Consider the following 13,834-nt stretch of genomic DNA (forward strand, 5'->3'; position numbering starts at 1 on the left):
AGTTCACACAGGATATTTAGCTTTTTTATCAGGCAGATGCTATTTGAACAACTGCTGATTTGTCTAATGTTCAGCTGGTGGGACTTGAGTAAAAGCATCTGCATACAGTGAACTGTATATGTACCCATTCAATCCCTTGAATTAACAGAAGTAGTATAGTAACCTGCTCTCTTTAAAATTCTGATTTACTCCTTTACTGTTTGGACCCTTTTTCCCAAACCCACACAACTCTTCACATTGCTCACTTTTTAATTGTAAAGGCCTTGGCTTTGATCATTTGTTCTCGCAACTTTTCCATAAGAAGCTCTTTTCTAGATTTTTGCTTGATGCTTAATACACTGCTTCCTTTCTGGCTGCTGTTTCGTGTACTGGTACTTCCTGAAAAAAACAGGGAGGAAAAGAGAAGATAATTCAAAATCAAAGTTTAAATACAAAAACTAGAAGGTAATAAATCTTTAGACTTCCATCCTATATATGAGTCCCATATTTGAAAGAAGCTTTAAAATGAATTCTTACGCTTTTTTTCCAATATGGCAAAATCTTGAAAGCACCCAGTAAAGGTTTAATCACTGGCAGATCAAAACTTGATCAACAACTATAAAAAAAGAAGACTAGTGACAAAGGCAAGTATTTGAGTGATCTGACTCAGTCATTTCTATTAGTAATATATACATTCAGGCTAGAGTAAGCCCGTCCATTTACAAGATGGGATAGGTAATCTGTTTCGATATTCCTAATCAAGTATGATCAAATGTAGATATGAAAAATACATATGCTTTGCATTCCCTCTAGCTGGAGATTATGCTGAACCAGAAATTCTGGATGTGGGCCACACTGAGCATTCCTTTCCCAGCTTTTGGATAATGTAATTTTCAAAACATACTGAATCACAAAGTATGGCTCTCCATTTGAACTTTAAGAAGGCTTGGAGTATGTTCAAACATGAGGATAGTTTGGTTCATATCCTATTTCCTCACTGAGGAGCAGCATCATTCAATAGCCTCTGGGATCTCCAAAGCAATTGGCACAAGGTTTCAGCAGGATGATCCTATGGGAAATTAATATTTACTCTTCAAATCCTAGAAATGCCATGACTTTTACCTCTCTTAGATCTGTGTGAGGAGAAGCTGGACCTGTGCGAAAGCTGTGATATACTGTTAGAACTCTTCCTCCTGATGGCGGTCTGCTGCTCAGGGAAGTGGACATGGATGGATTCCACTGATGCTGCAAGATTGACAGATTTCAAAGAGGCAGAAGAGTCTCTCCTGCCTCCTGTCAGGGAAAGCTCATCATCAGTATCCTCTTTATTACTGGAATTGTCCCCTTTCTCGTCTTCATCCCATAATCCATGGCACTAGTGGGAAAAAAAAGAGTATTTCAACCTTGTATTTCTGTCACGGTATTTAACACAGGCATTGTTAAGCTCAGTCATGTGTTCACAAGGATGAAGAAAATTTCATATATATCATAGAATCACTTAAGTTGGAAAACACCTTTAAGATCAACAAGTCCAACTGTAAAACATAACATTGCTAAGATGACCATTAAACCATGTCTCTAAGTGCCACATCTGCATCTCTTTTAAATATCTCCGGGGATGGTGACTCAACCACTTTCATGGGTAGTTTGTTCCAATGCTTGGTAACCCTTTCAGTGAAGATTTTTTTCCCAATAACCACATAAGTGACTGTCCTGTACCACCAGTGACTAAAAAAATTAAAACTAAAAATTAAATATGAAATAAGAAACTACCAGAACTCAGATTACCTTTAAAATGGATCTGTGGAAGAATAAAGCAAGGAGCTGAACAAGATCATAGTGCACATAACCCTCTTTTTTCTCAATGCCAATAATATTGGGTGGATGGTAAGGTTTATCTTTTGTGTAATCCACATGTTTATTCCAAGGAAAGAAGCCAAACTGGAAGAAGTACTTGATGACAATGGCCACCTGTTCAGAAACACAACACACTTGGGGTGTTTTATAATCATGGCAGGTATGAAAGCCTTGTGACATTGAAAGGGGAGAAATATGACTATTTGGGCAGTTTTATGAGAAGATAAACAGGGTTATTCATTGCTACAGAGAAATAACAGTTCACATTTTGTCAGTAATAAAGTCAATCAACATTATCAACAGATAATTCTCAGAGGTACCTGAGATCCCACAAGCACTGTATACTGTCTCTTGATTACCAATTATATAGTAGGCATTTGCAAATGGTCTGTTCTCGTGATAACTGCTTTACATGCCAGGAAGGATATTATTACTCATTGCAATGAATAAAATACAAACAAGACCATTTTATGCCACAGAAATTGCCATGGACTTTATCAAATATTTCTATTAATATGAAGGACCAAAGGCCCCTGATTCTAGAGATCAAAACCAGAAACGACACCATACAAAGCTCACAACTCAAATTTTCTGTGCTAGACATGGGGTACAAAACCAACAGCATACCTCTGTGTAGACAATGGCTGTCATCCAGAAACGTTTGCTTGGCCGAGGCACAGACAGCATGGCCCAAAGGAATATAAGGATGGGAAGCACCAGGGTTATCATGGAGGCAGAGATCATGTGATTAAGGATGATCACAAAATAACACACCATTTCTGACCGGGCCACCAGCGTATTGTACAGAGCATAAATAAGAAGCAAGACTCGAGGCTGACCAACATAGAACTTCTCTGACTCCTCCAGCTCATCATCATGAAACATCCTGTGAGGAGGAGAGTACAGTAAATGAAATTAATTTCACAAGAGCTACTTTTTAAATTGCTACTATTTTTCCTTTTGAAAAAGGTATAAAATTTTGCTCCTGAGTTCTATGAGAAAAAAAAAAAAAAGAAAAAAAGGAGATTTGGTATTATAATCAAATAGCCTGATTCAAAGCTCAGAAAACAAGAATTTCAGGCAAAATAACTGTTCTGTTTTTCACTTTACTCAGAGAGTCAGCCTGACCCAAGATTTTCTACAAGAACCACTTTCCTACAGCTGCCCAACCAGTATATCTCATGTAAATCACACCACGTTGGTGTGGCCCTGTCTGGATACAGATCTGATTTATTTCCATAGATGGGAATTTGCAGAAAATCCAGAGATCCATCAGAAGTTGCATGTTATGAATACTCCTGTGACATAAGATTAGAACGTAATAAATGCCCTTGAGCATTAATGTCTCCTATCTTCTCCCCTTTACCTACTCATATAAATATAAAAGGCAGCAAGAAATGGTTAAATGCCTTTCAGATTCATTCCACAGTTCTCTTTGCTTAATCATAAGGAGTGCCTGGCCTGAGAAGAGATCTCACTGAAAAGCAAAAATGACTTTGGAAGAACAGGATAAAAGACACTGCATCTACAAAGTCAGATCTATGCAGCCTCTCTCTCCAGATGCAGTCCAGATGCAGGCAATTTCTGAAAGTTATTTCTATGGTTTCAGAATTTGTCCTACATTCAGGGAAGCTCTCCTCTAGCTGAGTCAGACCAGAAAGAAAAGGAAAGAAAGCAGAGGCACCATCCCCACCTCAGTGCTGGTTGTGCTACTGAGCACAGTGTCTGAGAAGCAAAGAGGGGATCATCCCATCCCTTATGAAAGTAGTTAGCAAGGTGGTGTCTCTACATAGCCCTCAGCTCCTACTGACTTAAACAAAAACTCTGCCAGAGGTCAGAGTTCCCCTTACAGTAATCCAAAATAATTAAAGGAGAAACGTTTTCCCAGATAGCCCTGGAGGAAACTTATTTGAAATCACAGCTGCCTAGAGTAGAGGAGCCCTCTCCACAAAGATGGTTTAGAAAAGCCCTTGACCCCATGACAGGTGAGCTCAGAAATCCAGTGCTAATTGGAACAATCATGTGTGGTATCTGGGGAGAAAAAAGAGTCTTTCCAACCTGAATCTGAATAATTTTAGAAACCTGTAATTAGAACAACTGCACACACAGGAAATGAGCTTCTTAAATCAAACTTAGTGCAAGGCCTGTATCAGAAACTGGAGGCTAGTCGGAGACAAAAAAAACACCAACCCAACGTAATGACAAAACTTCACAGGCTGGAACCAACAGTTTTTCCCTGTCAAAGGTCCTTACTTGTTCAGAAGCAGCTCACTAGCCGTAAGCTCGTGTGTCAGTGGAGGGAGAATCGTGTCAAGTTTGTCCGTCCGACTATCGTCTGGGCTCACCATCATGAGGCTCTTACCAGCTGAGTCATCTGGGGAGCCAAAGGGAAGGTGTTCAAAGCTGACAGCTTTGCTATAGGAAGGTGGGGCTTCTGCATTGCTGTCCATAGTGGAATACAAAGGCACATCGGTATCAGGAGTATATGCAGCTCCTTCTGAACCCAGGCTATAATCTTCCACCTCCTCTTCCTCTGGCCTTGATGCTGAACGAGGTCCTTCCTCTTCATGCTCCCCTTCTACCTCCTCAATGGTTTCTGTCGTCCCCTGACGAGAATAGAGCATGGTGACCTGTGTAGGTTCACTGTCAGAGACAGACAAAGAGAGAGAGCTGAGGCTTTCAAGGCTCACCACCAAAAAAAGTTTGTTAACTGTACCTTTACGTAGACAGCTGAGCAACCCCATTGTGTTCCCAGGCCTTCAAAAGTCATATAATCTGGTAGAAAATATATTATCATGATCTCCTTTTACATAGATGGACCATCTGAGTCCATCTGCCCTCTGAGTGACATCCCAGGGAACTCATGATGATTCATTATCTTTTCACCAGCAAAGGGAAAAATAACATCACCATCAAGAGAAACTACACTAACTTTCTGAAAGTAGTTCAAACACTGTGGCCAGAATCAGGACTTGCTATTACATCTGCTTGAAGCATGCTCTGTGGTGAATGATAGGCAGCGATAAGGTTCCCTCAAAACATTGTGCCACTGTATGGGTGCTGTATGCAACTGGAACTGAACACACACATCAACTCTGATTCAAAAAAAAAAAAAAAGAACAAGTAAATTGCTAACATGGACAAATACAATCCAGATTACAAAACTGTTCCAGTAAGAGGCTATTTTGCTTACCTTTATATTGTCCTATGTCCTTCAATACAGTTTTCTTTTTTTACCTTACCTGCCTTTTCTTCTGTGTGTACCTATTTTCTTTTTCAACTGTTCTTATTCACTCTGTTCAGTTCTCGTTCACTGTACTTTTTCTTGGCTTGGCACAGAAACAGGGAATCACAGAATGTTTTGGGTTGGAAGGGACCTTAAGAATCATCCAGCTCCAACCCCCCTGCCACGGGCAGGGACACCTTCCACTAGACCAGGTTGCTAAAGGCCACTTCCAAGCTGGCCCTGAACAGTTCCACGGATGGGACAGCCATAATGTCTCTGGGCAACTTGTTCCAGTGCCTCACCACCCTTACAGTAAAGTACTTTTTCCTTATATTTAATCTAAATCTCATATTTAATCTAAATCTCCCTCTTTAAATTTAAAACCATTACCCCTTGTCCTGTCACTATAGGCCTTTGTAAAGAGTCCTCCAGATTTCTTGTAGGCTCCCTTTAGGTACTGGAAGATGCTCTAAGGTATCCCCTGAGCCTTCTCTTCTCCAGGCTGAACAAGCCCAACTCTCTCAGCCTGCCTTCACAGGATAGGTGCCTTCCTCTGGACCCGCTTCAACAGGTCCCAGAGCCGAATGTATTCCATAATCACTGTCTTAATGCTCTGTGCTCTGCAACAGTCTCAGCTGATGTAAACTCATGCAGCTTGGTGACTCCAGACGGGAATCTGGATACCATAACTTTAAAAATATTTTCTTGGCTTTGCTTCCACTCTTTTCACCCCTCACAAGCATTTCTGTATCTCTTCCCCCAGACAACACTCTTTTCAGTCTCAAATCCAGTCGTTCTCCATAGGTTAGACAATAGCCATCAACTTAGTGGTTTTTGTTGGATTCATGTCTTTCAACAGAGATAAAACTAGATTTCATGTAGCTCTTATGAAATGAATGGGGCCATGTTTGCATCTAAAGTACAACCTTTTAAAGAAATCTGGCACTGGTAAACCTGGCTTGCCCTCTCATCTCCTGCCAAAATTGAAAATTAAGTTCCATCTCTTTTTCTTTTACACTGCATCCAAACTTATTGTGGTTACATTAGATCACTTTCTTACTAGCAGGCTTTTGATTAGAACATGTAACACTATTATTAGGATCTGTGTTTTGATGATTCATGGTAGCACACATCCTGGTTAAAAGGCAAAAACCCTAAAATCCCTACATGTCAAAGCTGATCCACACCAAAAATTTGTAGAACACTTTAACCATTGAAAAAGAATGATATAATGTGCCATGAAATGTCATATTTAGAATGTTTATAATGGTAGTTGAAACTACTGTTTCCAAATGTCATGTAAAACCCTGGGTTTTACCTGCTAAAAAGTGAGTGAATGGTTCTGAACAGTTTTCTGTTCCACTGAATATTAATAGCATTCACTATGATTCTATGATTCTATCTTTTCACAGCTATTTTTCCTTTCTTAGTTCCAACACCTTACAGACTGCAAATCAATAGTAAATGATCAAAACATATTTAGTAATCTTTCCAATATGGGGAAAAAAAAAATTGAAACAGCAGTGCCAGTGTTTGCCTATCTTAGTTTCTAAAATTAGACACTTAAGTCCGTATTTAGGATAACTGATTAGCTGAGAAACTTCACTTCCAGCTTCCAATTTTAACATGAACAACCATCATCTTGGTAACTGCAAATCAGACTCCTTTTTTTTTAGCTGAATAAATACAGATTTTAGCCTGGTTTCAGACAGTCTATGTATTGTAATGGAACAACTTTAAAAAATACGTGAACTAAGGATGGAAAACAAAACAAGAAAGGAATAAGAAGTGAAACAGCAAATGAGTCTTAGATTATGACCCTAACGTTGAACCTCAGAATCATGCCACAACACAGAAGGGAGTAAAGCTTCCATTAACCATGCAAACTACTCTGAACACCACGTATCTGCGAATGCATATTTATGTACACTGCAGTAAGTATAATGGTAAGGGTAAATGAGTGAACAAAGCATGCATGAGTTAAGCACCTTGACACTATACTGCCACTGTCAGCTGATGAGGAGGACATATCCATGCTCTGCATTTTACGAAGCCTAGGTCGAGCGCGCTCACTTGTTTTAGGAATAGTGTCTGGTCCATCTAAATCATCAAGGGTTGACTGCCTTGAGAACAGCATGGTTGCTTCAGTGTAGCAGCTAGCAGCGCAAACAATTATAAAGACAGTGTTAAATACAAAATGATATTATCATACACATGGTTCATTAAACAAATATGCTCGCCATGCAGCAAAACATTGACACACATGAAAAAGGTTCAGAGAGAAGATAAGGATTTGTTTAGAGTTACTATATAAACATGCTTCTATGCACAGATTGCTTATGGTCATACTCATATAGGGGCTATAGAAGGCTAACAGCTACTTATTCACTATTCAAAGAGATACGAAACCAACATGATGCTCTACATGCTTTCCAGGGCACCAACTTGCATATATGAGGGCTTTATTTTCCCCTAAAATTTCCAAATTCCACAGAAAAGTTTTGGGAAGTGTCCTCCTCTGTACAAATTCTATTTTTTTAATGATATACTGTGCTGAACCTTTTTACACAGGTACAAGCCAATTTCCTAAAAGAGCCTTTAAAACTGAATAAGCTCATATTCCACAAATAGAAAAATAGCTGTCAGACATTGGCTAATCCTCTTTCCAAACCAAAGAGCCAAATCGGATATGTTACTTAGCCAGTAGATGCATGCCAAATATAACCTGCTCTGCATGGCATGTCTTTTATTTTGATATTTAGTAGTAAGTCCCAATGAGTCTTTCCAGAAGATTTCATTTATTTCAATCACAGCTTAAAAACTATTTCAAAATTCGTAACATGCATATCTTGATAAAAAAAAATATAAAAACCCTTATCTCCTTTCATTTATCAAATACAACAGGACACAAAAGGCATACACCATACATTGATACATTTATGTGTTATTGAAGAAAAGAAGAACTAGATGAGTTATGAGAAAGAAAGTACATAATTAAATACAAGCTTATAACACAGCAACAGGAAAGAAGAAAATACATTAATGACATATGGTAGGTAGAAGAATTATTTCTCTCATAAAATGCAGATGTCTATGAAATAAGTTGAGGGACCTGGTGTTTTAACACATGCAGTGACCTGCCTGAGTCTCTCAGATAGAATGAAAAGAAAAAGAACCCCAAAATGGAAGAATTTACACACTACTTTTCTTCTTTTGAGTCCACCTGTGTTAAACTTGAGCAGTTTCAGCAGGGGATTTGCTCCCTTGGCAAGCATTATGTTTGTCCAGGGTCAGTGAGAATTGGGAAAGAGGTCAGAGGGAAGTGCAATGTTGTTTTCCATGTTACTTTGGTCTAGCTAGCTTAAAGTGAGAAAAAAAATCTGCTGGCATGAAGTGACATTTTACAATTGTTGCCTTAAGGAAAATGGGTAGGAAAACAGCAAAATATGTGAAGAAGCTTACACTCACTGATGGTCTTTTTTTGACAGAATGGGATGAGGCTAAATGCATACTTTGTGAAGAGAAGAAAAGCATCACCAAGATACCAAACGTAATGTGAAATACTTTCCTTAAAACCAGTATTAATGGCAGGGCCCTCTATCCTGCCAGTTCATTTGGCCAAGACCCTTTACATGCCACTTCATTACTTCTGTGTGTGTGCAAAGGCATACAAACATCCTCCAGACAAAACCTGGAGGGCTGCCTGCATCTGCAGGGTTTTGATGAATCAGCAAATGCTGCTTATAGGAACAGGAGATCCACCCTAGAGGCCTGATTCAGAAGCACAGAAATCGGTCAGAGCTCCATGTTACTGACTCCAGGGTGTCATGAGGGAGCAGGTTTCCCTTGCACATACACCCATGGTGTATAGCCAGGCTGTACTATCAGTGAGGTTTTGGTGCTAAAATACAGGGAGATGGCAGCAAGTAGATGATCTGTTTTTGCAAGTAGATGATCTATTTTTCTCTTTCTGTGTGTTACGATGTTATCCACATGGTATTTTACCTCTCAAGGGCTGAGTTTATTCTTTTCAAGAGCAACACCTCTTACTAAGGTGTTGAAGTATTTTAAATGCAGACATAGTTCAGAGTGAACCTTCCAAGGGCCTTAAGCAGAACAGCTGTTAAAATCGAAGGAGTACATGCCTGTTCATATATTTTCACTGAACGAAACATACACCAGTTTCCTTCCAAAACATGTGAATTCTGACCTGGGTCCCAGAAAAATCAAAGGAAAAAACATCTATTAATCCCACTGGATAAAAAAAACATTTGCCTACATGGAGTCCCTGCAATAATTTGGCTTAAAGCTGTTTTAAATGAAGGATGAATGCATCATCATCAGAATTACTGACTGAGCAGCTGCTCTCTATCCTTGAATGCCAGGAGATGTGTATGAGACGACACCTGTAGTATCATCTGTATATTCTTTATGTACTTTAGGAACATGCTTCCAAACACGGAGGAAATGCAAACACCAATAAAGTGGAGAGATTTACACTTAGCAAACCTGATGACTCAGTCATTGACTATCACATAAATTTAAGCCAAGTTTATCTTCCTGAGTGACTTTTCAAATTTGTGTCCTTGGAGACCTTGAAAAGCATTAGCTTCTTGAAATCATCCAAGCACTAGGTATTTTAAATTGACTGCTCATTAAAAGCTCAAGTTCAAGCATTTTCTATAAAGTTGATCAGGTATCCATTTAAAATGGGGATATATATAGCAGAGATGTTTTTATCCTCAGTGAGCGGGAAATTTCTTACTTTATGACTTCCTTTTTGCTAAACAAATTTACCCTTCCCAGAGAGTTTATTTGTTTAAGTGGTGACTTCCAAATTTTCTGGCTTTTTTTTTTTTTTCTGTTTTGAGTTACTGACTGCCATTACCTTTATTAATTATTACACTCCCCACATCTGCAGGCAAAAATCCCAAATAGCTCAAATCATTCACGCTCCTAAATCAGACCAAGATCTAGTCCCAAACTGGAACTTTCCTTTCATACTTTCTCCTGCCTCCCAGAGCAAACATTACTTCTCAGGTACTCAATACGACAAGCCCTGTTCTCACATCTGGTGAGGGAAGCACAGCTGAAAAGTAGTGTCTGTAAACACCCTGTTCGCTCTTACAGGATGTCCTTGATAAACAACAAAAAAACCAAACATGACTGCTACTGCTGAACCCAGGACACAGGAGGATCAGGGGATCCCTCCTTCTGCTCCTATAAAGGCCTACACACAGGTAGAGTTGGAACTGAATATGTTACTGTGATGGACAAAAGCTGATACAAATTCAACTGGATACAAAACCTTGGATATTCTGAAATCTGACTTAGGACCTGTGTCTTGCTGCTATTTCATAACCGTAGGCAATCTCTCATAAAGGCAGCCAATGGTTTTAGCAAGTTCCCTACCATGTTACTGACATTCACAAGCTGTTTAACCTAGTAAGTAGTTCATCAGTCAAATGGAAACAGCAGGGAATGCTCTACCATGCTAGCTCCTGACCCCTTCTGGTGGCATTCCTTAAAGAGATTGTTAAAGATCAACACCAGTCTCTTCTCTTTTTGGCCCACTTGAACTTTGCACTGTGCATTTAGGATACATGAGAACATTTATACATAAAGAAAAACAAACAAACCACTCCCCCCCCCCCAACATTATGAATACCTCATTACACCTCTAGCTACTGTATAGAAAAAAGACTAAGAATAAATGACAGCCCTATTAAAAGAGAAAATCCCACAAAGGATACTCTGCAAAACAATATTTAGAGCTTTATCTAGGCTAAGCATGACATCCCTTGATAGGACTTACAAGGATCAGCCCTGAATTTCACAAGAAATTTACAGTTCCTGCAGCTGATCAGAAGGGTTGTTCTCCCTGAAAATTAGTGTTCAGAGCACTGAGCAGATACCTACAGGAATTTCTGTCCCAGGTACTGAGGAATATATATTATTATAATATAATAGCCCTGTGTACTTCCAGACATGCCCATCTTACTCATGGACCTAATGTTTGCTACAAAATTTTGTGTATGGCAACCAAAGAAGGACAACCAGAATGCTGGTTAGGAACCTCTGCCCTTTCCCAAAGTTTTCCATTGCAGTCCCAGATCCATGATCACAGGGATTCTTTAGATTTAATTAGCTGGGTTTATATCTACTAGAAATCATTACTTTGAAATGTAAAATGTCCCCTTCCCTATAGGCAATTAAAAAAAAATCATGCCAGAAAATCACATGAAGTTTAAAACACTTCAAAATTCGAAAAAAGCTCATAAGCACTTTTGTAATTCCAGGAAGAGACATGCAAGGCTGCCCCAATAAACAGATGGCGCTATCAGTCAATCAGCAGACTCGGTTTTGCTTCCTCTAATTACAGGTCATTATTGTTATAGCAGATGTGCATAATTTGTAAATACTCTCAGTGCAAGAATATTTGGTTGTTCATTACCAGAAAGATAATTTGAGATTAGATAAATCAGTCATTATACTGCCTTGCTATTCTTTGCCAATAGGTCCTGTGACATCTTCTGAGGAAACAGAGATGACAGTAACACATGTGAAAGACTTAACTTTTTCTATTGAAAAGCAGCTCTGCAGAATCATTAAATTTCAATCTAAGTTTAAATAGAGATTTTAAATGTGTAAGTACACTTAAAGCAGTGTAACAAATGGGCAGTTATTCTGAGAAAAAACCCTGTAAGTGGAGATTAACACTGAATTCCATCTCATCGAAGAGGCAGAATTTACACGTGAAAATGACAAGTTGTTTGGTTTTTTGTCTTTCTTTTTTTTGTAATTAATTTTGGAATTGGCTTCCCTTTGCTTCTAGTTAAGGTTCTTGCTAACATGTTCGTATAATAATAATTTCTTCTGCCTATAGTAAACAATGTGACGAACCAAAAACTATTTAATGAAAGCAGGACTGATATTACTATTCTTTCTTTAGGTGAGACTGAAATTTGTTAAATTCTGCCCTGCAGATATCCAAGTGGCTCCAAGTGAGCTGGTAATAGGATTTGGCTATCCATTTTTCTCACGTCATCTGACTCCTGTAAACCTTTGAGACAAAACACAAAGGTGTTGCTTAGTTGGGTAGCTAGCCACCAAAAAGGTTTGCTCAGATTTGCCGTTTTTACTGGCGTGAACTTCTCAAAGACCACTGCGGCCCGTGAGGAGCAATTTGTGAATATTTTGTTGAAGCATAGCGCTCACAGGCACACTCTCACACTTACTTTTCAATAACATCAGAAAGGAAGACAAGCCCTCATTATTTTTAGTCAGCTAACATCTAACCATATGTCATTAGTAAAAGGTAAGCATAATTTACTGTACACAAAAACTACCAAGTTTGCTGGGAGTATCAAACATAACATGATACTGCCACACTTTAGAGAACAGGAGGCAGTAGAATGCAAGAGATTATGGAACAGCTTGATTTCCAAAGCCCTCCCTTTTCCCTTTCATGTTGGACAACTTCTGCAGTCACTTAAAAGTCAAGAACACCAGGGACATGGTGGGAACAGGCTGTCTCTGTAAGACAAGGAAGTGAATGTGTGTGCCTTTGTGTTCATGGAGCAGCAGGAGCATGCAGTAATTTTGGCAAGGGACTTGATGGCATCTGTCTTCAGAAAAGAATGAGGAAGGGCTTTTTCCTCAACTAGTATGGGTATTTGACCCACAAACTGTGTAGCTCTACTGGACTGCAAACACAGCAGTTAGGAAATCAGGCTCTTTAAATGATCTTTGGCCTGCATATACAAGAGGGGGAATTTGTTCTCTCAAATCCGGATTCTCTCTCAGTGCAAAGCCTTTTTTGATCTGTGGGCAACAGACAATAATTTATTTTACAAAGACAAAATATTTGCAATGAATGATTGTTCCCAAACTCCATGCCTGAATTCCTAAAATACTACCCCATAAGCATCCTCAGCAGGCTCTTATTTTCCATTATTTTTTACAAGATCAGAACCTCTGTTAGTGACTCCTAATTCTCAAGGAAACAGAAAGCAGTGGAATAGTCATACAGTGGAAAAGGAGCTAAGCCAACAACTGAGTTCAACACTATAAAGGAATAGTAACATTATATCAGACTTTTCACTTTTAAAATGGCATGAATAAATCAAAAAGAGGATTCAACATTGATTGGAAAGTTCATTCAGACGTTATCTAGAATTACATATATTGCATAATCCCTCTATCTTTCACAAAATAAATTTAAATCAATACCTGGAAATACTATCACGAGAAGCTGCTGAATCTAAACTATCCATTCTTTCAGATGCTTGCAAACCAGAAGCTTGACCAGGATTTTTATCAATTGAATCCAGTCCTGACTCCTTAGAAAGTTTCATCATGTGGTTCTGGTAATACAAATGGATGCTTTCTCGCGTTGGAACGTTTCCCTGTGGAAGAGAGTAGAGGTAGAGAAACATGGCAGGGGGGAGGTGTATTCTTCGAGGAACTAATTTCTCCTGTCATTTGGCAAGGAACAGATAGATAAAGGATTATGCAAACAGCTTCACAGTAAATAACGTCCCACTCATAGTTCCTTTTCAGAGTGCAAGTCAGACTCTGACTTAAGATTACCATAGCACAATATTGAGTTTTCAAGCAAAACTGGAGCAAGGCAAGTGGTTTCAAGCAATATTTAGCCAACAAAACTCTGCTGGGTGAACTGCAGATCATTCATCATAAAAATGAGATGTGCGCTGGGACCGTGACACAACCTGTATCCAACAGCTTTTGAGATATCTCTTTTACATAGCT

At 39.0% G+C, this 13,834-nt stretch overlaps 1 protein-coding gene across 1 annotated transcript in view; it reads right to left on the minus strand.

Annotated features, from left to right (window-relative positions):
• The window catches only part of PIEZO2 (piezo type mechanosensitive ion channel component 2), a 295,675-nt gene that overhangs the window by 17,986 nt on the left and 263,855 nt on the right, over window positions 1–13,834 (minus strand). Inside the window, exons 39-45 of the mRNA XM_061448817.1 lie at window positions 13,295–13,470; window positions 7,051–7,218; window positions 4,090–4,479; window positions 2,464–2,722; window positions 1,768–1,950; window positions 1,102–1,354; window positions 246–378 (exon numbers count right to left, since the gene is read on the minus strand). Coding sequence (XP_061304801.1) covers window positions 246–378; window positions 1,102–1,354; window positions 1,768–1,950; window positions 2,464–2,722; window positions 4,090–4,479; window positions 7,051–7,218; window positions 13,295–13,470 — 1,562 coding nt within the window. The remainder of the gene's footprint in view (window positions 1–245; window positions 379–1,101; window positions 1,355–1,767; window positions 1,951–2,463; window positions 2,723–4,089; window positions 4,480–7,050; window positions 7,219–13,294; window positions 13,471–13,834) is intronic.

Source organism: Pezoporus flaviventris, unplaced genomic scaffold, assembly GCF_033815535.1.
Source record: "Pezoporus flaviventris isolate CSIRO_AGI_PZ_B2104156 unplaced genomic scaffold, CSIRO_AGI_Pfla_v1 ptg000007l, whole genome shotgun sequence".
In the NCBI taxonomy this organism is placed as follows: domain Eukaryota; kingdom Metazoa; phylum Chordata; class Aves; order Psittaciformes; family Psittacidae; genus Pezoporus; species Pezoporus flaviventris.